At 39.7% G+C, this 23,996-nt stretch overlaps 1 protein-coding gene across 4 annotated transcripts in view; it reads left to right on the top strand.

The window, feature by feature from the left end:
- Positions 1-23,783, top strand: part of CDC27 (cell division cycle 27) — an 85,877-nt gene extending 62,094 nt beyond the window's left edge. For all 4 annotated transcript variants that reach the window (XM_090044188.1, XM_090044189.1, XM_090044190.1 and 1 more), the window contains exons 15-19: positions 9,036-9,153; positions 10,279-10,407; positions 15,625-15,699; positions 18,084-18,264; positions 20,716-23,783. In XM_090044188.1, the coding sequence (XP_089900314.1) occupies positions 9,036-9,153; positions 10,279-10,407; positions 15,625-15,699; positions 18,084-18,264; positions 20,716-20,798 (586 nt within the window). In that variant the 3' untranslated portion in view covers positions 20,799-23,783. The remainder of the gene's footprint in view (positions 1-9,035; positions 9,154-10,278; positions 10,408-15,624; positions 15,700-18,083; positions 18,265-20,715) is intronic.
- The last annotated feature ends 213 nt before the right edge of the window (positions 23,784-23,996 follow it).

Here is a 23,996-nt window from a genome sequence, read left to right on the forward strand (position 1 = left end):
CGGTGCTTTACATATATTTGTGCCACAAAAGCGTAATAGTTTTCCTATCTGTGCAACATTTTTCCAAAAATTTCTAACAGCTGAGAAATAAGCATTTTGAAAGCTTGTTTATATATATTCCCCTCTTGCTTTGTACGTGTATCAAAGCCCACATCTTTTGGTCACTTGTGTCCAGTGGCCCACATCTATGTATCCTCATGCCTACTTCCTGAAGGTAGAAGAGCATCTCCCAATTCTTTCTTCACCTTTCTCAAATTGTGCTTAAGTAGCTAACTTTTTTATGGTAGTTACTGTTTTAATGAAGATGTATTCATGGCGGGGGTCGGGTGATAAGGAGGCTTTTTGTTTCTGTTTTTCTGGAAGTGCTTTAGCCATTTTTCCTGGTACTAGGTTTTCAGTCTTCATGGCCAAGCAAAAAAACCTAGTCTGTTTTTAACTGTTGTTGTCCCTTAGGTGAGGTGTTTTACACCACTAATGGCAGCAAATCAAAATGCTTGCTTTTGTTTAATTGAGGGGCATATCACAAGCAAATATTCCACTTTTTTTAAATCATCTCTGAGTGAAGCTCACTTGAATTTTTTTTCCTCTGAAATCTTCTGATCTGGATAAATAAGTTGTCCATATAAGAGCAGCTTCTTCTAAGAGAGTATTAGCTTCACTACCAGTTTCCTGGCTCTTACAGCTTTGTAAACTGCAGCAGTTTCTAAAACGTCATTAGAAGGGAGTAGGATTATTTGCTATATTTTCAAAGTGCATAGGAGTGGTTCACTGGGGGATTTTCTAATGTAATAACAGAGACTGCTCATTCAACTTCATCTAAAAGTATTGCGAAGCCTGAGTGTGATACCTCTAACATCTTAACTGATGCTCTCACTGGTACTAGCTAGAGAACACCCCGTTTTGGTTAGCCATGCCAGTGCTGTGGATGCTACCTTCACATCTTTTTGCACTCTTGATATTGATATTAGAGGTCGTTTACCAATGTAGTCATTACTTTTTGTTCTGTAATGGAGGGCTTTAATTTTAATGTCAGTAATACCAGCTTCCTTGGTATCAGCTTTTTTTGGACAAGGGATTTGATCATGTGCATTACCTGAGTCTCCTCTATTATCCTCGGCATTTGGAATTCCTATGTAGTTTGTGTATGGATGTCACTCCTGTTCTTACTGACCTCCTCATATTAGAAAGCTTACTTAAACCAGGATCATATTATGCTCCCTTTCTGGGAGAGTTTATGCCTACCAGAGTCTGGGGCATCTTCAGTTTGGTCATTGCAACTGCGGGCTTCCAAGGATCAGCATCTTGCAATTGTACCCCAACTGCTAAATCCTCATCCTCCTCTACTAGTTATAGGTCGCTCTGCCCCATCACATTACATTTAAAGGCCCACAAGCTCTTTCTGTGTCACCTATAATAAGAATGGCTGGAACACTAGAGAGTCTTCTAGAGTTTGTGCTTGGAAAAAAAATTGCAAAAGGTCTAATTTGTATATACTTCATTACCAGATAACCTGGCAATGTCTGTTAGAATCATTACAGATATAGTAGCAGACACAAGAGACTTCCACATCAAAGAAGGCTCATAAAAGGTACAGAGTTCCTTTCTCAGGTTTTGAGTATTTGTATATGTCTTCCCATACTTGGCTCACTTGCTACCATTTAGGAGTAAAAGTGCAGGAAATAAGCCTGCAAATACTCTCCAAAAGTAAAGAAAATTACATGTTGAGAAGGAAGGAAGAGCTGCTTCTCTGCCAACCTTCAGCTATGGATCGTAAGCTATCAGGTGTTCCTCTCCTATTATGATTACTTGCCCTCAGTCTGATACCTTATATTAACAAGAGTAAGCCACTTCAGCAATCATAGGCTTTTTTGTGAGCACACACTTCACAATATGCTGCAATAGCTGACTCAGACATTGCAGCAAGGTCAAGGGCAACTGCAGTAATGAGACAAGTGCCACAGCTGCAATTCTTGGGAATTCCCCATGAGATTTTAGAACACAAAAGCTCTTTCTACTCTTTGAGGCTTCTACCCTATTAACTGCTAAACCAGTGACTCCTTACACACACTGGAAGATTTGGGTGCATTGCTGAGATTACTAGGAGAATATACACCATAACTCAAAACGGAAACAATTCAGATGTCTGACATTTTTTTTCCACTTTCATGTTTACAGCCAAGGAGAAAACAGTGTTCATAGAAGACCCACAATCAATATACCTAATGTTCTCCTCAAGGCAACCAGTTTGACAGTTCACTTAAATTTAAAAACAGGCAGGTTCTGAAAGGGGGAGAGGAAAGGGAATTGATTCTAGGTGAGTGGAAAAGTTTTTAAGTCTGGAACAATATTAAAGGTAGGTGGCTTCGTACAGACTAAATATTAAGTTCCAGACTCTTCTCCTTTACTGAGCTTCCCTATCTCTCTTCAGGGACTTTTCTTATAAGATTGATATCAGAAAGTGGAGTCTCTTGTCACTCTGAACCACATTAGAACTGTTTTAAATAGCAGAGGAAAGGATATTTTTCTAAGAGGAGGAAGCTGTCACATAATTATCAGTGTATTCATTTACCTGTTCAGGATGGTAACCTTTGCCTCAGTAATCCTATCTTTTGATCCAGAGGAATGGTTCTTGGCTTTCTACCTCTAGGATGCATATTTCCATGTAGCAGCCCACCTAACTTGCAGGGAATAACTAAGATGCATGAATTTCATGTTTCCAATAGAGTCCTTTTTTTCAATTGTCTGTAGTCCTAAACACCTTTTAAGTGCCTTGAGGTACTAGCAGAGAAGTAGTTCAACCTTACTGTGATGGTAGGCTTGTTTTTGAGGAACCTTACCTTGGCAGGTCACAGGCTGTGCATTACATTCTTCATCTCTACCATTCTAGGGCTGAGTTTTTAAACAAGGAAAAATCATTTGTAGTACTCGAAGACGATGGAGCATCCTGGACTTCAGCAGTGTATTTATCTTGCCTTACACGACTCAAAGCCAGGGCAGTGCTCTGTAACTATGTTGTATGAACTGTCCTCAGACGAGAGTAAGGAGGTGTCAAAGAATGCTAGGTTATTGTACCTTGTTTCTGTCCATCACTCCACATGCCTGATTCCATCAACTTCTCCTTTGTAGTATGACAGACTACCAGAAACCTTAGCCCTATCAAGTTTGCAGGACTGTTCCATTCTACCCACAATAATCTAGTAACATGGTTTCAACATGGAAGCACACTTGAATAGATGCCATACTGTAGTCCAGAACTTGGTCTTGCATAAGACTGTAGATCTTGGAGCTGCTAGTTTTGTGTGCATGACACACTTTGCCTTTTAATCCCAGGCCCCAAAAATATGGGTGGTGGTAAACAGCCTTGGCAGTGATTCTTGGAAACAGAAAAGTATCTGTCTGAGATATTGACAAGAGTTGTTTAATGTCTGAAATACCATGATACTGTATCTAACATCTAACTACCTGTATAGTCCTACCTACTAGTCAGTGTTTTCAATCTTGTTAGACTCAGTGCATCCTTCAGAAGATGCTAGCCCTTTGTTTTCACTTTTTTTACTACAGAAAAAAGAACTAGAGCAACAGGTCAGAATGATTTTGACCGTAAGGTTTACTATTTCAAATCTCTAGGTTTATCTTGTGAATCACATTTGTACATCTAATGGTATTAATATTGTGTGGCATAGTGTGGCACCCTTGAAAAGATCTCAAGGCACTCCAGGGTGCTGTGGTACCTTACCTGAGAATCACTGCCTTTAATGAATCAGCTGAACTAGCAGTTATATGACCAAAACTGGTCCATGAATAAACGAGTTACTCCAACAACTGCTTTTCAAAAGTGAGACCGCTGTACTGTGGAATTACTTGCTACACTGATGAACAAGTCGCTCTTTCTTCTTCCCAGACAGGGTGAGTCCTCAGTCTTGGATGAACATGTTCCATATATGCTTTAATTCCTCTGATTCTAAAGATGCTGAGAAGTCCTTAGGAAGTTGCAAATATGATATGAATAGATAGCCTCAGCATAATGCAGGCAGTTGTTTTGAATCCTAGACCTGGCTTAGAGGCAACGTAATCACCTAAAAATGGGGGGGGATTTAATTCAGACTCCACATTAGTGGACCTTATGGTCCGGATGCCAACTGGCTCAAGAAATCTTGATACAAAGGCTTCTAGAAAACCTTTATTTTTGTAGGAAGGACTTAGGCCTCTATAAGGAAAAGCTGAGCCATATGGGAAAGATTAACTTATTTTTGAATGGAACAACATTACCTTGCCCAGTTTGTAGTTTTTGACAGTCCCATACATTTAAATTGTTTCTTTTGATAGAGAGCAAGACTCCTACCCATTTTTAAGTGCATGTAGCAGTTGTATTTTGTTCATAGTCCCTCAGTACAGGGTCACCATGTATTTTCTCACCACACAGGGCTAAGTTCCTTGATGGAATACATGCACTAACTTTTCATTGCAGGAGCCCTCTCATTCTTTGGGCTCTTAATTGTTATTTAACTGGTTTAATGTGGGGAGAACTCTGGATAGAAACATCATAATTGCCATATCAGACAGATGGACCTGTAATCTGACCCAGCATTCTGTATCCCAGTGGGACAGAGTGGATGCAAAAAGAAAAAAGTATTTATGCAGGGCCTGTCCGCACTGATCTGTCCTCTGCCTTTCCCCCAGCAGCTTCCAGCGTTCAAATACCTAGGAAGTCCTCCTTTGGATATTATACCTCCAACTGTCGTGTTTCATGTCCGTGTCCACTGCATGAATCTGTCCAGTATTATTTTGAACTTATTTAAATTTTTGGACTCTAACATCTTGCAGCAGTGAGTTCCAGAAGTTAATTACTTGCTGTGTGAAAACTTATTTTTTGTTTGTTTTCAGATCTGTTACCTAATAACTTCATGGTATGTCCCTTAGTTCTACTATTGTGTGAGATTTAGGAAATCTCTATTCACTTCCTATGTGCCATAATTTTATAGAATTCTATTATATTCTCCCTCACCCCCTCTCACTTTTTTTCTAAGCTGAAAAGTCCTAGCTTATTTAGTCTCTCACCACAAGGAAAGTCCTTTCGTACTCCAGTCGTTCTTGTTGCCCTTCTTTGTACCTTTTCTGTTTCTACAGTGTCCTTTTGGAAGTGGGGGTCTAGAACTATGTGCAAGGTGGGCTTACCATGGATTTTTAGAGTGGTATAATGACCTTTTCTGTTGCTATTTTTAATTTCCTTCTAAATTCTGAGTGTTTTTTGTTGTTGGTGATGAACTTAAGGCTCATATTCTCCAAGAACAATGTCTGCAATAATTCCAAGACTTTTTTTGGAGCCCAGGGATCTCTTTAGTCACCTACCTCTTCTTCTTTCCTCTCTCCTCTCCTCTCTCCCCTCCCACCAAGTATATATTACTTTGCACTTATCAGCAGTGAACGTTATCTACCATTTTGTTGCCCATTCATTCAGTTTTGTAATATCCTTCTTCAGTTCTTAAGTTGCCTTCTGGTTTTTACTATCCTGAATAATTTAATCTGAAAACTTTAGCTATCTCACTTACTCTGCCCTTTCCAAATTGTTGCTGATTTATGTAAAATGGCACAAACCACTGGGGGATACAACTGTCTACTTCCATCCATAATGAGAACTGACCCTTTATATCTATTGTTTCCTGTCATTTTCCCAGTTACAGAACCATGAGTGGGTTCACCTCTATTGGCAGGACAGCTCCATTTCATTAACTGCTTTGGTGCAGGACTTTGTCAAAAGCCTTTTTTTTTTAATTCCGGATATGCTCTGTCAACCAGAGCACCATGATCCATAAGCTTTTGAGGCTCTCAATCGCTAGTAGATTGCAGTGGAACCAATATTTATTGGTCAAAAGCCATGGTGATTCTTCCTCCATGTGATGATGAACAGGTTTTTTTTTTTGTTTTTTCCTTTTTTTTTTTTTAATTATCATTTCAACCAGTTTCCCAGGGAGAGAAGTGAGGCTTATTATTCTGTAGTTCCCTAGTTCTCCACTATAACTCCTTTTTAAAAAAGATTGGTATTACACTGGCTACTTTCCAGTCCCCCAGTACAAAGACTTGTTTAGCAGTAGGTTGCATACTGAAGTTGGTAGATATGCAACTTCAAGTTTTGAGCTTTTTCAGCACTCTGCGGTAAATAGTCTGGTTCTAGTCCTGCCACTAAATACATTAGCACCATGTCCCTTACACTGTCTGTCTAGGAAAGAAGCTGCTGTAATAGCAATATCTTTTTTTCACTCTTATAAGAGACTTGCAAACTGTTCGTGACCATATTTCCTCCCTCCCATTGCTTTCCTTTTTCCACAAGGACAAGGTTGCGTTTAAATCGCAAACAATTTCTCCCAAAGGTGGTCTGGCTTCCAGTTGAAACAAAATGTTCACTTGCTGATTTTTCTCCCTTAAGGCATTCCAATTAAAGTGAAATGAAGTACTCTGGACATATTAAGGTCTTTCAGCTTGGCACTAAGATCTTTTGGGATTCATTTGGATTAATGATGCCTTTTGCTGAGAGGATGAAAAGGCAGGCATATCTTCCCAAAAGTGGTCAGAATGAACCTTGCTTTATTAGGCTGTTACCGGGTAGTTAGACTAGAACCTCTGGGCAATTTCAGAGAACTTCATCATAGCTCATGTCACTTCTGGGATTTGCTTTCTGAAGTGGTATCTTCATGTCATTAGACTGTCAGATAATTACTTGATTCCATACATACATTTTAAAAAACACCTGATACCTGTGTAAAGGCATCTAAGAGATGCCTGTTTTGGTAACGCTGTATTATGGTTATTCTGAAGCAGAATGTATTTAAATAGTTACCAAGAGTGGACTACATCTAGACAAATACTAAAAGAAAAAAATGATTATTTTTAAAGCAGTGATTCTCAACCTTTTTGCAACAGAGGAATTACCCTATTTTTCTGTAGTCAAAAGTCAATTGAAAACCTAAAGGCTGACACTTTCTTAGGGGTGCCTTGAGTCTAATAGGTCGAGAACAGCTGCTTTAGTGTAACCTAGATTATTTGGACATTAGTATCCAAGTGTATTCCACAGCCTGCCCTCATTTCCTTTTGACTTGGAATCCAGTTGAAAAAGGACTCTTTGAGGAGGAGCCTGTGATGCCTTTGGCCAAGATCTGCCCTTTTTGGCTGCTGACAGATGTGAAGGAAAAAAACCAACATGCTTTACCAAAAGAGGCAGTGTGTTAGTTCAACCTGGCTCCACAGTGTCTGTGTAGATCAGGCACTTCAGTGTGCTTTTAGCCAATAGCTGATTCAATCAACTATTAGATAAAAGCAACAAAAAAACCACTCTGAAGCACCTGATCTTTACAGATGTTGGGCAAGCTGGGTCCACTAATGCAGTGCCTCTTCTGGGCATGTGCTGGACTTGGCACAGCGGTGTGCAGAGTTTAAAGTAAATCAATTTTTGTGTGTTTGGGGGGGGTGGGGGAGGTTATGTTGGTAAGCAGCCTTAAGGTGTAACCTAGCCACATGTTTAAAGCAGTTAATGGCATCATAGAACAAGGAATAAGCCACAGTTATTCCACAGAAAATGTGTAACAACTTTGTTAGCTCCTATCATGCCAGTAATTGAATATGTGGCCAGGTGTGCCCTGGTGCTGACCAACCCACAGCTTAATGGAGTCCCAGCTGTGGGAACTTGCTACTTACAAGTACAAAGGGAGCCTGGGATCATGATCCAAATTTGGTTGGGTACAGGGTTTGCCCCCCCACCCCCACCCATGAAACCTGCTAAGTTCTGAGGTTTTACGATCCACATAGAGAAGATGAGAACTAAAACAAAGTGGGAATTTATGGGAAGGAAAACCTGGATAATGTGAATTTTCAAGTCTGTTTCTTTTCAGTAGTATGTAAGTGTATGTGCCAGGTGAGTGAAATGTATATGCACACATGGTACTGCAAGGAAATGGAGATGTACTGTATATCTATCTATTGAGAGAGAAAGATGTCTGTATCTTTCTTTAGGGGGTTGTATCTATAGATATACATTTCCTTTTCTAAAGTTACTTACATCTACCCACACACGGAAAAATCTAGAACTCTTCGTTCCAAAATGATACCTTTTATTAGACCATTTGAGAAATTGCAAACAAGTATATATACAGTACCAGGAAATTGCAAATGAATATATATATATGGTACCAGGAACTTGTCAGCTCACGCAAGTGGACTATATATTCTGCAAGCTTTCAGGCTCATGTGCTCTTCATCAGGCTCAGGGAAAGTTCAAGATGGTAAAAAGTCCCCATATGTAGGAAATAAATTTCCTTTTTGTACAGAGGAAGCAGAAGCTGGAAAACCTGCTCCTTCCCCCCTACCCCGCCTATATTAGATCTACATATTAAATAGATATAGATATAGCTTGTGTGCGTGTGTGCCTAACTTCAGAAAAGGAAATTTGGTCTGATCTATTAAATGCTACAGTTGCAATTATTCACCTTCCATCTGGAAAGACTGAACTGATGTCAAAACCCTACTGCTCCTCAGTAGAGGCTAAGGCATTTGTGAATAAAGAGGTTACTGTGAGCGAAAACATGCGCCAGTGTCTCTGAGCATAAATGTCTGTTATATAAAAAAGTAAGCTTTCCCTTGTTGCAAAAACCTTCCTAAATGAACACCTTTGTATAGGACTAAATTCAGCACTGATCTAAGGATGCTGATATGTAAGATAACTGTGGCATTGCTCTCATGTTGTCAGTGAATTTAGGTTCAGGTATAGTTAGTGGGAAAGTAAGCTTAATTTGGCAGTATAATTATATCACTTGAATGCCAGAATATTACATCTGTGACTTGCTGCTAGGTAACTTTGGTTATTCAGACTACTTTGCTGGATAAGTTTTTGTATGATTATGCTTGTATGATTCAAATATTTATATTTCTGTTGTTCTAATGTGCCAAAGGCTAGTTTCCTTCTGCCAGTCCACAATTTAGTGACGGAATTTAATTCGTGATAGAATTTCACTTTTTATCTAACAAATCTGTTTTTGTATTTGTAGGTATGGTCTAGGAATGATTTATTACAAACAGGAAAAATTCAGCCTAGCAGAAATGCATTTCCAGAAAGCACTTGATATCAATCCTCAGAGCTCAGTCCTACTCTGTCACATTGGAGTAGTAAGTAATTGCCCTTAATTCTGTCCTCCTTCTGCCAGTGCTTTTGTGCCTAATTTTTTAGGGAAGACTCTGTCCTTATGCTTGTGTCAAAACTTATTTACTTGCAGTCAGCAAGTAGAAACATCTGCACTCTTGCTGGAACATTGATATTGCTTGTGTTATCATGTGTTTGAGTTATGAGGGTACAAATGTTGTGCTTGTGCTTATTCAGCTGACAAGGACTTGTGAATACTTGTGGTGTTTCCTAGCCACTGGGTAAAGGAGGATACCCACCACTAGTCCAAGATTGCTTGTCCTGCTCCCAAACTTCTAGCACCCATGTGCCATTTGAGCATTTTGTGTATATGCATGGGTGGAATTGGAGATCTGAGAATCAGGTCTGTATGTGCAAGTTCAGTAGAACTAAGTATTTATGCAGACTCTTCATACTGCTGGTACATACCCTCGTATTGGCACTTTAGGCTTTTGACTGATATTTCACAGCTCCCCGTTTTGCAGTAATAAGGTTCTGGGTTTCACTGCCTGAATACCTGCTGTCCACCTCTGTCGCTTGTACTTTTGATGACTCTTAATTTTAAAACTGCATTTTAGCAAGTTCTGTCAGTTCCTCTGCACAGTGAAATAGTCAGAGGATACTGGCTGATGTATCTAAGACTTTTTTTAGTTTAATCAAAACTTAGCTGCCTAAAAATTTGTTCTGTTGTTTGTATAGGTCAGTCCCTCTGCCAGTGAATAAAACATACAATAACATCACTTGGCAAATGCTCCTTTATAATGCTGCTTTTATATATTGATGTTTTGCAGTGTGTGGTCCACAAGTAATTGTGGCAGTTGATTATGTAGCCATCAGCTAGTACTGTGTTTCATCTGCACTATGACAACAAAGGGCATCAACCACTTACCTAGCTCCTTTTACTTCTAGAATGTGGTGGCATTTTGCAGTAAAAGACAAATGATCATTTTTCAGTCTGGCTTAGGAATAAAAGAGTTATTTAGATATTGAGTCCTAAGAATTGTACTTTAAAAGCAACAGATTTAGTCAAGTATATTGTAATAGTCTGGCAAGTCAGATGTTTTCTTAGATTTTCTCTTTGTCTATTTAATGTCATCTCTGTTCCACTGTAGGTCCAGCATGCACTGAAAAAATCTGAAAAGGCCCTGGATACATTAAATAAAGCTATTAACATTGACCCCAAGAATCCACTATGCAAATTCCATAGAGCCTCTGTATTATTTGCAAATGAAAAATATAAGGTAAGACATGGATCTTGGAAACTTGAAATCTTGCTCTGTTCCTTGAAGCTTGTAGCTGCCTGTGAATTGGAGCAGGGGTGATGTGTAGGGGGGTGCATGCTGGGTGCATGTGCACCCCGTGCGTGTGGTGGTGCACCCCCTACAAAAAGGTGCCACTGACATTGGCAGTAGTGCCTGTGGGCAGCTACCGCTTGCCACCCCGCCAGCAGCACTGCCAGTGGTGTCTGCGGGCAGTCCGCAATCCCTGCTGGCCACAGCCACCACTGCCGGTGGTGGCTACAGATGGTCACCAACCCTTTGTTGGCACTCGCCACTCCCCCCACCCTTCCACTGCTGACAGTGCCAGTGGCGGCTGTGAGAGCTCCCCCACTTACTGCTGCTGGACTCCTGCTACTTGCCACTGTGCTTCCACCACTGCTGTGCCTCCCAGCCACTAGTCTTTCATGGAATGGAGATGCGTTAGAACAGGAGTCAGCAACGGTTTGGGATGGAGTGCCATGGTATGCCAACATCTTACAAATCCAAGGTTGCGGGTGTTTTTGACAGGAAGCCATGAGGGGTCTGCTTTGGGGCTGTGCTGCCTTATTATGGCAGCACAGCCCCAGCCCCTTCCCCACCATCCTCCCCAAAGCTTGCATGCCAAGCAAAATCCTTTTGCTTGCCAGTGCTCTGGCACCTGTGCTGAGGGTTGCCTGCCTCTGCATTAAAAGTTAATTGAGTCTTGACTCTACTCTTTAATGGAAGTTGAGATTTGCTTGGAGTGTATTTTATACTATGATCACTTTGGCTGTTCAAAAGATTTGCCTCTTTCCCCAGTGTAATACTGAAACAGTTATTTTGTATGAATGTTATAACTCCTTGATTTGAAAGGATGGATTTGGTATCAGGAGAGCTACTTGGTGCTGGAAACTTCTTCCCCTTCCCAAACCTGTGTGTGGTGGGAGGGGCAGGGACTGGCCCTGGAAATTATCTAATGGAGAGGCCTCCTATTCACAGATGGCATTTTGGGAGGGATACTTACAATGCTTCTCTTCACATCTATTTAGCCTAGGGAATACTGGTTTCATACAAGGCTGGAGAAGGCCCTTGGACATGCACATGATCATAAAATATTTTAATTGTGCCCATAATCCAGCTATAAAGTGACAGTTGAGTGACCTGAGACCACAAACCCTAGAACTGCTTGTGTAATCCCTCCTGAGAACATATCCTTCTTCTCTCTGTGTCCCAAGCCTGGGTCCAAGGATACTGACACTTAATGTTCTCCTAAATCTTGACCAGCAGTAAAGACAATTGGCACCAAAATGCATGCTACTGAACTTCTTGATTTGGATGTGGAGAAAGTTGTATATGTTATCACTATTTTTTTTTCCAAAGGAAATTTCGAGAAGCACTCAGAACATAACTCATCAACTAAAATAAAGCATAATTTAACATCTGATTTTGAAGATTAAAAACTAATATTCTTAGCAGCAGGCCTTGTGACATGAACTGAGGCAGGTGTCCCAAGAAAAACAATTAATTATTGGTCAGTGCCATCACCACTGTGGGAGCTGCATCAGTATTAAATATTTGTTGCTTAAAAGGACAACAGGCAGATTACTAAGGCCAGAGATATGTGAAATCTGATGTTTTTAATTTAGAGAAACTTATTATAGTATTCTTTAAAATTAACCATATTTGTGTGAGTTTGTACCAATTTCTTCAAAAATGATGCAGTGACTGTCCCACAAGCAACTGAAGCATAGGCCATCAGATAAGAGGAAGTTGGACAACTTGGATCTGACTTCATTATCTTGAGCCATGTAGAGATGTTTATGCTTGTGTAAAATGTTGCTCTCCTTCCCTTAATACCCTGTCTGGCTAGTTGGTAGGCTAATCTTCTTTTGCGTCTTTCTTGACAATGTAAGACAGGTCAGTCTGGCTTTATTAAGACCTTATCTGTACACACAGACTCATACAGGAGGAGAAATAATTGCACCAATAGGGACTTGCATCTAGAATTTCCCAAGTGTGTTACAACATGTTAAGGTTAAACACAATCCTTCAGTAAGTTCTTGAAATGAAATTGTATAGGACAAATACAAACTGGATTGCAGAAGGAGGTCCTAAGTATAACAAATCTCAGGCCATCCAGCACTCAGTCCTATATTATCCATTTTACTTGTCATGTCAGCCACTGCACTATGAATCTTTTAAGTCATATACTGCAACACAAAATAAGACATGAAGACCCCCAGACTGTCTCCCACACAGACAATTTTGGGTGAACAGATGGAATTCATGGGTTAGAGCAGTGGTCTCCAAACTTTTTTGATTGCGCACCCCGTCAGTAAAAAAATCTTTGAGCACGCACCCCCAATATATGTATGTTTATAGAAATAAATATTAGAACTTCTATTTCTTCTTCCTGCACCCCAATGGATCGTCTTGCACACCTCACTTTGGAAACCACTGGGTTAGAGGAATCTTTACTGCTTTATCATTGTTCAGGATAATTTGATCATGGTGATTTTGTTAATTCAAAATTTAAATGACTTTTTGTTTTAAAAATAATTCTTTGGATTGGCATTAGGCCTTTAAAAAATACACTATGCTGTTTTGACTTCAGATCAGTCATTTTGTGGCTGGGGTGCTATGAGAACCTGTTGGGGTGCCATGATGCTGGCTGTGGCCAGGTGAAACTTACGTGCATACGTCCATTTTCCAGGAAGCACATTGGAGTCGAACGAGGAAGTAGCTGTGACAAGTTGACACTGCTGCCTCCACTGGTTTTATCTAACTCTCTAATGCAGCCCTCTAATCTCCTGCTCCTGCATAGTCCTTCCCAGTCTGATCCCACACACACACACACACACCTCCTGGAAACTGAGGCATGGAGGACTATTCCATCAGGTAGAAGTGGTGGTAGCTAACAGCTTTGAGATAAGCACCTCCATTGCACCACCTGCATTGCCTGGTAGAACTGTTCTGTTTGCCTCGTTTCCAGGAAGTACATGTAGGGTTGAACCAGGAAGGGCTGTGGCATGGGGGGGGAGGGGGTGGGGTGCCTACCTGGCTTAGGTTTATGAAATAATTTTAATGCAGGCAGGCATGTGCATGCATATCTCTTTCCAATCTGGTTGTATACCAGGCACTCCTTTTTACCTGGTGGTGACAGCAGCATCATGGTTGAAAAGTGAAGAAGCAAGGTGGGGCACCATAACAGTGGTTCTCCACCACTCTGATGCCAAATTAAAAAAAAGGTGTGGAGTGGTGCCCCGACTCTCCTGCTTGAGATACAAAATTCAATAAGAATTTGCTTTTCATATTTTAAATTCCACAACTGGCATTCATTCTATTGTATGGTTGTTTGTTTTAATTTGAATATAAGCAAAAAAAGAAAAACAGGACAAAGGCCTGATCCTGCAAACACTTAAGCATAACTTTATTTGCGTGAATATTCTCTGTTAACTTTAGTCAGATTATTCATAGTCAAAGCTAAACTGATGCATAAATATTCACAGCATCAGCAGCTGGAAGTTGAGGTTTTAATCAAATTAATTTTTTACAATTTTGGTACTTGAGAAGAAGAAAATTGCTTTGGTGTCAGCAGTAAAGAAGGGTATGAGACTAGTGTTTTGGTTCTGGGATTTTTTTCCCTTTAACTTTTAGTGTATATTCACAATATAGGCCACTGTCTCTTTGAATGTATCTAAAAACCCCTATTTGGTATAGTAGAAGGGTATTTTCAAAAGAGCCTAAGTTAATTTTTAAAAGCATAAATCCTAATGCAAAACATTTTTGGTTTTCTTGACTTTTGGAAGATCAATACATTAGAAGTGTTTGTAGTGTGTATAGATTCTTTGCTTATTATAATTTGTTATCACAGGGAGGATCTTAAAACTGGGATCACTTTTCTTGGCACAGATCCACACTTTGTTTGAAATGTCTCAGAAACAAAATGTTTATGTAAAACCTGAAGTTCTAATAATTAGGAAACTAAAGAAGTTCAAAACATCCACTTCAATCTGGAACTGTGAAAGGGGGGGAGGGGGAACAAAACTATCAACCTGGAAACAAAGGCCCCTGGCAGACATTACACTTAAGATGTGATTAACTGGTTAATCACATCTTAAGTAGTAACCCAGCTACATGTTAATGCAGTTAATGGTGCGATAAAACAAGGAATAAACCACAAAGTTTTTACACAAAATATGTGTAAACTCTTGTGGCTGATTCCCATTGCACCTTAAATTGAATGTGTGGTCAAGCATCAGCTGATTGGGGTTCTTAGCCTTGGTAGCACATGGGAGTCCTTGACTCCAATGTGCCCCTGAGGCTGGGAGCCCCAAATAAGCTGACTGCTACTCCCTGCCTTGGGGGTACATTGGAGCCAAGGGCTCTGGTGCACCCCCCAAAGCTGGGTGCTGCTCCCAGCTTTGGGAGGCACACCAGAGCCCTTGGCTCCAGCGCATGCCTGAGGCTGCTTGTGACAGTCAGCTCTTCAGGGCTTTGAGTCTCAGGGCTGTATTTGAGTCCAGGACTCTGATGCACTCCCAAGGCTAGGACTGGTAGTCAGCCGATTGGGACGCCCAGGCTTGACTCAGATGCACTCCTTGACTCAGATGCCTTGACTCAGATGCCCTTGACTCAGAAGCACTCCTGAGGCTGGGAGCACTGATTAGCTGACTGACTTGCTACTTGACAATACAGGAGGAGCCCAGGATTATGATCTTGGATTTCCCCCCTGCACCAAAAACATGGCTCAATTTGGGATCTGATCCCAGATCCCACAACTGTGCCTCGTGCAATGTGCCTGTAACATGGCAGGAGGCACAGTTGTTGGTGAAATGCATCGAATCCCATCGCATCTTAATTGAGGGTCTACCGGGAGCCAAAGATTTTACATTTTAAAGCTCTGTTTTTAAGCATTACTTTCATAAATCCTGTGAGTTACTAAAAACAAAAATCCTGTGAGTTACTAAAAACATATTTTATATTTGTACAGTGTTGGTTCACAATGAAAATCAACTTTGCTAGGTTAAAATTTATCTTTCATGGTGTCATGGTTAACAGATAAACTTCCATAGTTTGGGTGGGGGAGGTTTGGAGGGAGGGGAGGTTTTTGGGTTTTTTTCTTTTTTAATTGACTAGTTTTATTCGTCTCCATGAGACTGATTTATTACAGCCCTGATTCAAACTTGCTGAGAAGTTTTTTTTCTTTCTCCTTTTCAGTCTGCTTTACAAGAACTTGAAGAACTGAAGCAGATTGTTCCCAAAGAATCTCTTGTTTACTTCTTAATAGGAAAGGTAAAAACTGAGCATAGTTCCATGAAATGCAACTGTAATTATAAGCCCTTGGATTTCCTTTATTGCATGGAAATGAGCCTACATATTAATTTTTCTTGTCACCACAAAGCTGTATCCATTTTGACCAGTCTTCTGAAAGTCCCCAGCAAGTCTCACCATATATAAACTAGCAACTGTATAAGGATTTCTATTTCTTTTGTTGTTGAAGCTTAATTTTGCAAGCCAGAAGCATTTTTTATACCTGCTATGACTACATTATTGTCAATTTAACTTTGAAGCACAGCTTGTTCTAAAAACCATGGAAAAGGTTAATGTAAAATACCTCTATGAAAAACAGATGCATGAGTTTGTATACAGAAACATTGTACCTTTCATTGAAAATGAGACTGCAGTTTCAGAATTGTGGTCAGTACAGTCAATTTGTAGGATCCTACCTAGCATCTCACCTCTGTACAACTTAGGTTAAAGTATAACTATCCCCCTGTATTGGAAACGTTCATGCGGATAGATATGTATTTGCAGAGATGTAATCAAACCATTTTTCGTGTCCATTGAAAATGCTGAACAAAACATCTGCAAAATTTTATAGATTTCTGATGCATACAGAGTAGAGGAAACTTCTTGTTTCAGCCAAAAGTTTCTCAAAAACAATTGTCTGGAGTAAGGTCCTTTTACTTGGAGACATTGACTAATAAAGCCTTGCAGAAGTTTTAACTTCCAGACATGGGGAACCTAGGGGTCTTCAGTGCTTGACCACTATGACATGCTGTGATGCCTTTCACAATAGCCACTAGTAAAGTGAAGCCCACACAAGTTAAAACTTCCTGCCCTGTGATTTTTTGTTGCTCACTTTGAATCCTTTCATAATGTTCCTGAACTAAGTCATGGAAATTAGAGGGAAGTTTTTCAGTTTCCTCATGTAGCCACCAGCAGTAAAAGTTGCTGATTGTGTTTAATAAATATGCTTCTAGTTGACTAAAATCTTGTATTTTTATATGCTGCTTAGTGTGTGACTTTTCAAAATGGATGCAGCTTTCTTTTAAGTTTGCTGTTTTTTTCTCAGATGTTTTTGCTCTTCCTATAGAGCAGGGATTTGTATTGACCTCTCTACCTCTCTTATGCTTCATTTTACTTGCCACTTACAGATCACAAAAATCTGCCTTCTGAAAAATGCAATAAAAAGTAATATCCTGATCAAATGCAGAAAAGGGGATTTGCAGATTTGCCTCTAGGTTGTCTTTTCTAGATGAATAATTTTATATTAAAAGAGAATGCAGTGGTAGAGAAAGGTGCCAAAGTACTTGTTCTGCTGATTTAGTCTTTGATAAAGAACATGCAGCAATCACAAATATGCCTCAGCTTTTTCTCCTTCTAATGTGGACACATACCTGTCTCCTAAGACATGGCCTGAAATAAATCTATCTCCTTTAGAACATTACCTAGTTGTTAAATGTCAGTGCCTTTTGGCCCCTATCAAACAGATGAATTTTATGCAGTTGTTGATAATGTTCTTTAAGCCATCCAGTACCTTTTTTTGGCATCTATTTCTATATAAACAGTTACCATATTTTTAAAAATGTATTTTTTTTATCCTTATTTTTGTTTAAAATCTTGTCTCGGGCCTCTAACATACCAGCAATACTTAAGGGAAAACTATGAATAGGGATCTACTTAAACTGGGATTTTGCAGATTTCAGAGAAACCACAAAATCTGCAATTGTCCACAGTATCAACTTAATAAAATGTGGCTCCTCAGTGGGCGCCAGTGGTCCTTCCTGCCTAGCAGCCTGCCTAGATAGGGAAGGTGCCAGCTGACAGGGTGGCATGAATGGTAGCCAGCAGCCAAGATGACAGACACCCCCTTGTCCCTCCTTACACCCCCCCCCAGCCTCTCCACCAGAATCGGTGGTGAGGAGCAGGGTCACGTGAAGGGCAGCCAGGATCCAAGATGATGGCTACCCCCTTGTCCTTCCTTCCCCCAGGGCCTCTCTGCCAATCAGCAGCAAGGGACAGGGCTGCCAGGAAATGCCTGTGAAATTTGGCTTTTCATGCTGTAACCAAGGCACGAAATTCACAGCCAAACAAAAGAATTTAAGTAGGTCCCTACCTATTGGGTGTGAAACATGGTCATGAAGACAATCGAGACTGGTTTAATTGTATTGGACTTTCTAATGCAGGAACGATTGTCCTGCAGATGGTCACCTCTAGTAGAGGAGAGCATTCCATGTACTTCCTAATGTTCCATTTAGTCTGCCATTTTTTCATGTGCTGGTAGGACTTCTGAACATGAGTGGCCATTAATCTTGGTTTTGTAACTCGCTATTGGATAGCGTTGTCAAGTAGCAACTTAATAGAAAAGGTAGTGTTAACATTTTTATTTTTAGGTTTATAAAAAATTGGGGCAAACTCACCTGGCCCTGATGAATTTTTCATGGGCAATGGACTTGGATCCTAAAGGAGCCAACAACCAGATCAAAGAGGCTATCGATAAACGCTATCTTCCAGATGATGAGGAACCAATAACTCAAGAAGAGCAGATCAGTGAATGCTATCCATATGAGTCAGGTTTGTATTTCCAGTTCATACTGCAAATAAATGTTTTTACTAAGAAACCAGCTAATGTTAACAAATAATTCAGAATCCCAAATTTAATAATTGGAATGTGCCATATGTCTGTCAACTTCAGTTTTCTTTAGTGATCAACTAGGCTGCGTTCCCTTGTAATAAACACTAGGGGTGCACTGATTTTTTTTTTTTTTTAAAGATTTTGGGGGGTTTTTGACTGATACCGAAAGGCAATTATTAACCAGCCATATTGGCTGATACCAATCCCGTTACTGATATGCAGCCCAGCAGCTTGGAGAGCAGCATCCAGCCGGTGAGTCTGTGGAGAGGGGTCGGGGTGGGGGGCGCGATCAAAGCATGTGCCCCCTGGATTTGCGTGTGAGGTGAGGACAGGGTGTCTGCTGCGGGCTTGAGGCTAAGGGCTGTACTGGCCTCTTCCAGGCGGGGGGAGTGGTACACTTGGGGTGGGCAGTGGTGGTGCTGGAAGACGGGGCTATGCGGTGGGGGAAATGCAGCCACCCCAAAATTTGCCGTATCCCCCTTTCAGCGCTGCTGCTCACTCTGCCCTAAGTGCAGCCCTGGCCCAGCCTTCTCACTGGGAAAAGGCCAGCACAGGCCCCGCTCCTGCAGCAGGCAGCCCATCCTCACCCTGCACAAAAATCCATGGGGCACATGCCCCCATGCCTTCCCCAGGGGTGCACACTGTGGCAGGAGCTCTGCCTTCACTCCCTCCATCACCAGAGGGGCCTCAGTCTGCCCTCTGCATGCCCCTTCCCTCCCCTATGCCTCTTCCCTGCCCCATCTCCACTAGACTTACCAGGTGGATGCTGCTGTCCAAGCTGCTGGGCTGCATTCCTTAGTGTGTGCATGCTGTGGCATTTATTGGTGACAATATTAGCTACATTGGCCAAAAAAGCCAGTTTGCTGATAACATCAATTGTTCTTTTATCAGTGCCAATATGATATGGACCAGTATATCAGTGCATCTCTAATAAACACTTGAAGAAAGAACTCTTGAGAGAGTTTAGGTGTTAAACTTGGATAAAATTATCTTTTTGGGAGGAACAGAACCTAGTTGTCTAAACTACTTTTACAATAAGGAAGGATTTATATAAGTGCTGTTGATATTGTCTTCTATATGCTGTACCCTGAAAGGGACATCTGATTCTTCCATTGATCACCAGGAAATAATTGAATTGTATATAAAGGCTCAAAGTTTTAAAAAGTCATGACTATAAAGCAAAGGAAAGCTTAGGCTGGATGTCAACAGAAAATACTTCAGTAGTGCTAATTTCAGAGTTAAACAGATATCTCTGGAGGACAGTTATAGAAGCCATTTCATTCTTTTGAAACTAAACAAAATACAGCCCAATAAATACACCTTTTGATGATAATTCAGCATAGAGACTAGCTTAGGTTTCTGCCACCTGACTTTTTGCTTTTATCTTTAAACTCTCAAGATATGTTGATGGCCATATTGACTTCCTTAACACAGACACAGATCAATAACATACATGGACTGCCACAAAAAAAAAATACCACAAAAGGTGAAAATGTTACTATACAAATATTAAGCTTTTAATTTAGTGTTGAACACTTACCAAATTGGTCACTTGTGTGTATGACTTCAGTGACCTTATGATCTTACTGCATTTTATCTTATTTTTAATGTTCATTTTGTGAAACAAACTTTTTTTTTTCTATTATAGTCTACACAGGTCACTGAAATTAGTTTTATGCGTGTCCAGCAGATGGAGATGGAATACTTGAAATGTTGAGCTATGACTTCAGTTACTAGACATAAGCAGCACAGTAATTTTGTGCTGTTGGACAGATTTAGGATCTCTACTGAAATTTAAAAATCAAAAATGTCTTCTGACTCTAATCACTTATTTAAAAAATCTAGCCTTTCTGGTTGTGCAGATAAACTTGTAATGTGAACCAATGCAGTGCAGTCTTTATGACTACCAAGAGACTGGTAAGCTTCTAAGCTTTAAACTTTCTAAAATTCATCTGTTATAAGTCCTTGAGCCAGCAGGAACTTCAGAGGTTGGTTTTTGTTTGTTTGTTTTTGCAGTAGTTGCTCAAGGAGACTTTAAAATAGGGTGATTTTTTTTGTTTGTTTGTTTCAGGGGGGACTTTTTGGTGTTTTATTATTTTTGCAACATGTACATTTAGATTACTTTCTTTCTAAACTCTTTAGATCTCATTAGGCTTACATGGGTCATTGTAGGAGATAGTAAGAAAAATTATTTGAAAATAGAAAATTTACGCAATATACAGGATCAGGAAGCATAAACCAGGGATATAGGGTAGTATATTAATTGGTACATTAGAACCTTCTATCCAAGTTATTCATAAGGTATGATAGAGCCTGCAACTTTCACAAGTGGTTGTGTAAAGTGTACATATCTCCTGCAAAAAAGACTAATCATATTTGTGTTCTTAAAGTTGGCACAGATGAATCCCAAGAGAGCAGCATGACAGACGCAGATGATACACAACTACATGCAGTTGAAAGTGATGAATTTTAACTTCCAAAAACCAGTATCTGAGCTTGAGTGTGTGACTGGTACTGTTGTGTTCTCCCCTTCCTTCATATACTGGGTCTTCACCTCACTGAGCCAGCATTGTCATTATTCTTCACTGACACCATGAGTGCACCACTCTGACTTCAACTGTACACAGAATTAATGGCAGTGCAATATTCAGCTGCTACTGAGTCTGACTAGTTGGCTCTTGTACATTTATGGAAATGACAATTTGAGGAGGAAAGACTATTTGGACTCCCCTTTACTGGAAAACTATCATGGAGGAAAGACTTGTGTTTTGCTGTAAGGGAGCCAGTAGATGTGGGGATAGTACTAATGAAGCAGTTTCTTGTTCTTTCTCCAGAAATGTGTCTTAGTTTGGTTCTTTCTTGGTAAGCGGAGTGCTGAACTTCATTTCCAAGTTCTTCAAGGACAGTGTTGAAAAGTGCAGGATGGGACATGTTAAAGACTTTTGCATATTGTAGTTTAATTTAAACACCAGGGAATTTAAATGACCTTAGAGTCATCGTGTCTCCAGTGAACAAATGTAACACACATGCTCAGGACTTAGAGTATGTCAAAATATATAAAATACCCAGTGTTCCTAGGGAAAGCATAAAATTGCTTTTAGCCGATGGGCCACGCTGCAGAATTGCAAATTTCAAAGAACACTTTTCTGTTCTAACCAAGAGTTAATTTATTCATCTACTTTCCAAAATGTCAACTGTTGTCTACTTTAGAACTTGAGAGAAACAAGTCAGTAACATGTTTCCGCCTCTTCACATGCCCCTTGATTCTGTCCTAACACTCAACAAATAACAGTTCAACTTTGAGAGCAAAATCAAGAGAGACCTGTAGATAGAATTGTAATGTAGAAAGGATAAACTAATAAATTACAGTGACTACTTTGTTGCTAAGTAGGTAAAGAAGCCAGAAAGACAGCGGAAGCCTTAATACAATCAGAACCTTACAGTAAGATGTATCAAATATTTGTCCAAGACAGTATCCTTTTAAAACTATTTTGTAAAAGTGTTGTTTGAGCAGAATGCAAAATGTGCAATTATCCTTTTTCTTTTTTAAGCCATTCCTTAAGATTCTTGGAGTACACTTTTCGCTCTAACTATGTTAGTAGGAATTTAACACCTCCCCCACCCCCGAGGCTATTTCTGTGAGAAGAAAGCTACACTGTGGTAAGGACTCTAAAGTGATCTTTCTCTGTAGCATTCTATGACAAAGATTGGTGCCCTTTATGCAGTGACCATAAAGAAAGTGTATGATACAATGTAGCAGTTTTAAAGAGCAAATTTATGCACAATAAATTGGGAATGATTTGAATTTCACAGCAACATACTTGTTGTGATTGGTCTTAAAATGTGTTCCTTAACTTTTTTTCTTTTTTAAAATGTATATTACTAGAGAGCCTTTGGTTACCAATAGTAGATCTTTAATTTTTTAAATTTTTTTAATGTCCTTGTCCTAGAGTGGTACAAAATGTCCTATCACACCTATTGTTTGGTTGTGAGATGTATGGACACTATTTTCTTTTATCAGAAAAAGTTTACAGACCCTATACAATAAATATCATTCTCTATGACCTGAGTGGACATGCAGTGAAAAAAATAAACTAAACTCCCCTAATGGTAAAGAAAAACATGAGCTATAATAATGAATTAAACTGTCATGCTTCTGTCATGCACTTCAAATATCTGTGTCTGGAAGTAGACAAAATCCCCTTATAAATCATGCAGGGGTTTCATCTGAGTAAAGTATTACTACATGCAAGACTCGTTTTCGTGATGGAAAAGTATTTCAGAAGGACTCTTGTCTGATGATCCCTCCTTTAAGAAAACACCAGTATAGAACATCCCCAAGGGCTAATCTGCATCTGTAGTGAAGTATATTCATATGCTGTTCCTATATAGCATTAATTAAGGTACCTCTATCTATAGTTATCTTGTTTTCTCTCCTAGTATTAAAGCAGCTCTACTCCTTAAAGCTGGGATCCACACTTACTTTATAACTCATCCTTGTGAAAACTAAGCATCCATTTGTCTGGAGGTGCAGTCTGTGTGCAAAATAGCTACAGTGTGTAATTGGTCACTTTTTTGGGTACTCTCAGAAGTTTACATTTGCTAAACAAAAAGCAGAAATCCTTTCCAAAGCCTATCTATTGATGAGCTGGAAAATTCTAGTTGAATCCATTTAAATCTGGTTGTTTTGATTAAAGGGACATGGACAATATTTGAAACCCCAAACTTAATTTAATAAGCTTCCTTGTTTTGAAAAAGCATGTGCTACTTGGAGATTTTCCCTTAAACAATGCCATTTGCTTAACTGCAAGCTACGGATGGGGAGGAGAAAGCAGAGGGAACACTTTGAATTGAGTTTGGGGGAAGGGGTGTTTTTGTTTTTGTTCTTACAATTTTGTTTCTTTAAAAAGTGTGTGAACTGTTATACTAGAGTTCACTTTGTAAAATACCCTGCAAAGGGCTCTTAACTCTGAGACAGAATTTTAAAAGGATGCTATTTCTAATTTGAACATTAGTAATTAAAATATTAAATTGTCCCCTTCTTTATTTGTACTTCATCACTTAAATTTATTTTTTTCAAGAATTGCAACTAACATTTAAACCATGCTGCTATCTTCTAAACATATGTGAAAAATCAGTATTTAATCCATAAAAATATGCTCTCTTGGAGGGGAGAGTAAGCATGACGCACTCTGACAGCCAGATTAGAGCAAACGTGTTCACTGAAAAAATAGGGAAGTGTCTTTTTTCTTAATATAAAAACATGAAAAAGCAAAGCGTGGGTGTGGTGTGTACTATTTTGCATTGAAACAATGTAATTTTTGTCTTTTTTCCTTTTTTGCTTTTCCTGACTTTTTATTTCAGAAATTGTACAGTCTTAGAAAAAAGTCTTTTCTGTTAATATATTTGCGAGTCATTAAAGGATGTGGAAAATCCAAATAAACTACTTTTAAAAGCAGTTTATAAGCAGGGGTGTCTTTAACTCCTTTTAAATCAGACTGCCAGGAAGCGGATGACCTTCTCACTAATGGAGCAAGCCTTCTGCATGGGAGTAGTCTTGCTGAGTTTTTTGTGGGGACTACTACATGTGAAGTGTTACCTGGATTGGACTGGGCATCTGCTTTGGCAAGAGAAAACAAGAGTTGTTTTCTCTCTTGGGCCAGGGGGTGGA

The sequence above is a fragment of the Crocodylus siamensis genome, chromosome 4 (genome assembly GCF_052110815.1).
Source record: "Crocodylus siamensis isolate JL-2025a chromosome 4, ASM5211081v1, whole genome shotgun sequence".
Taxonomy (NCBI): Eukaryota; Metazoa; Chordata; order Crocodylia; family Crocodylidae; genus Crocodylus; species Crocodylus siamensis.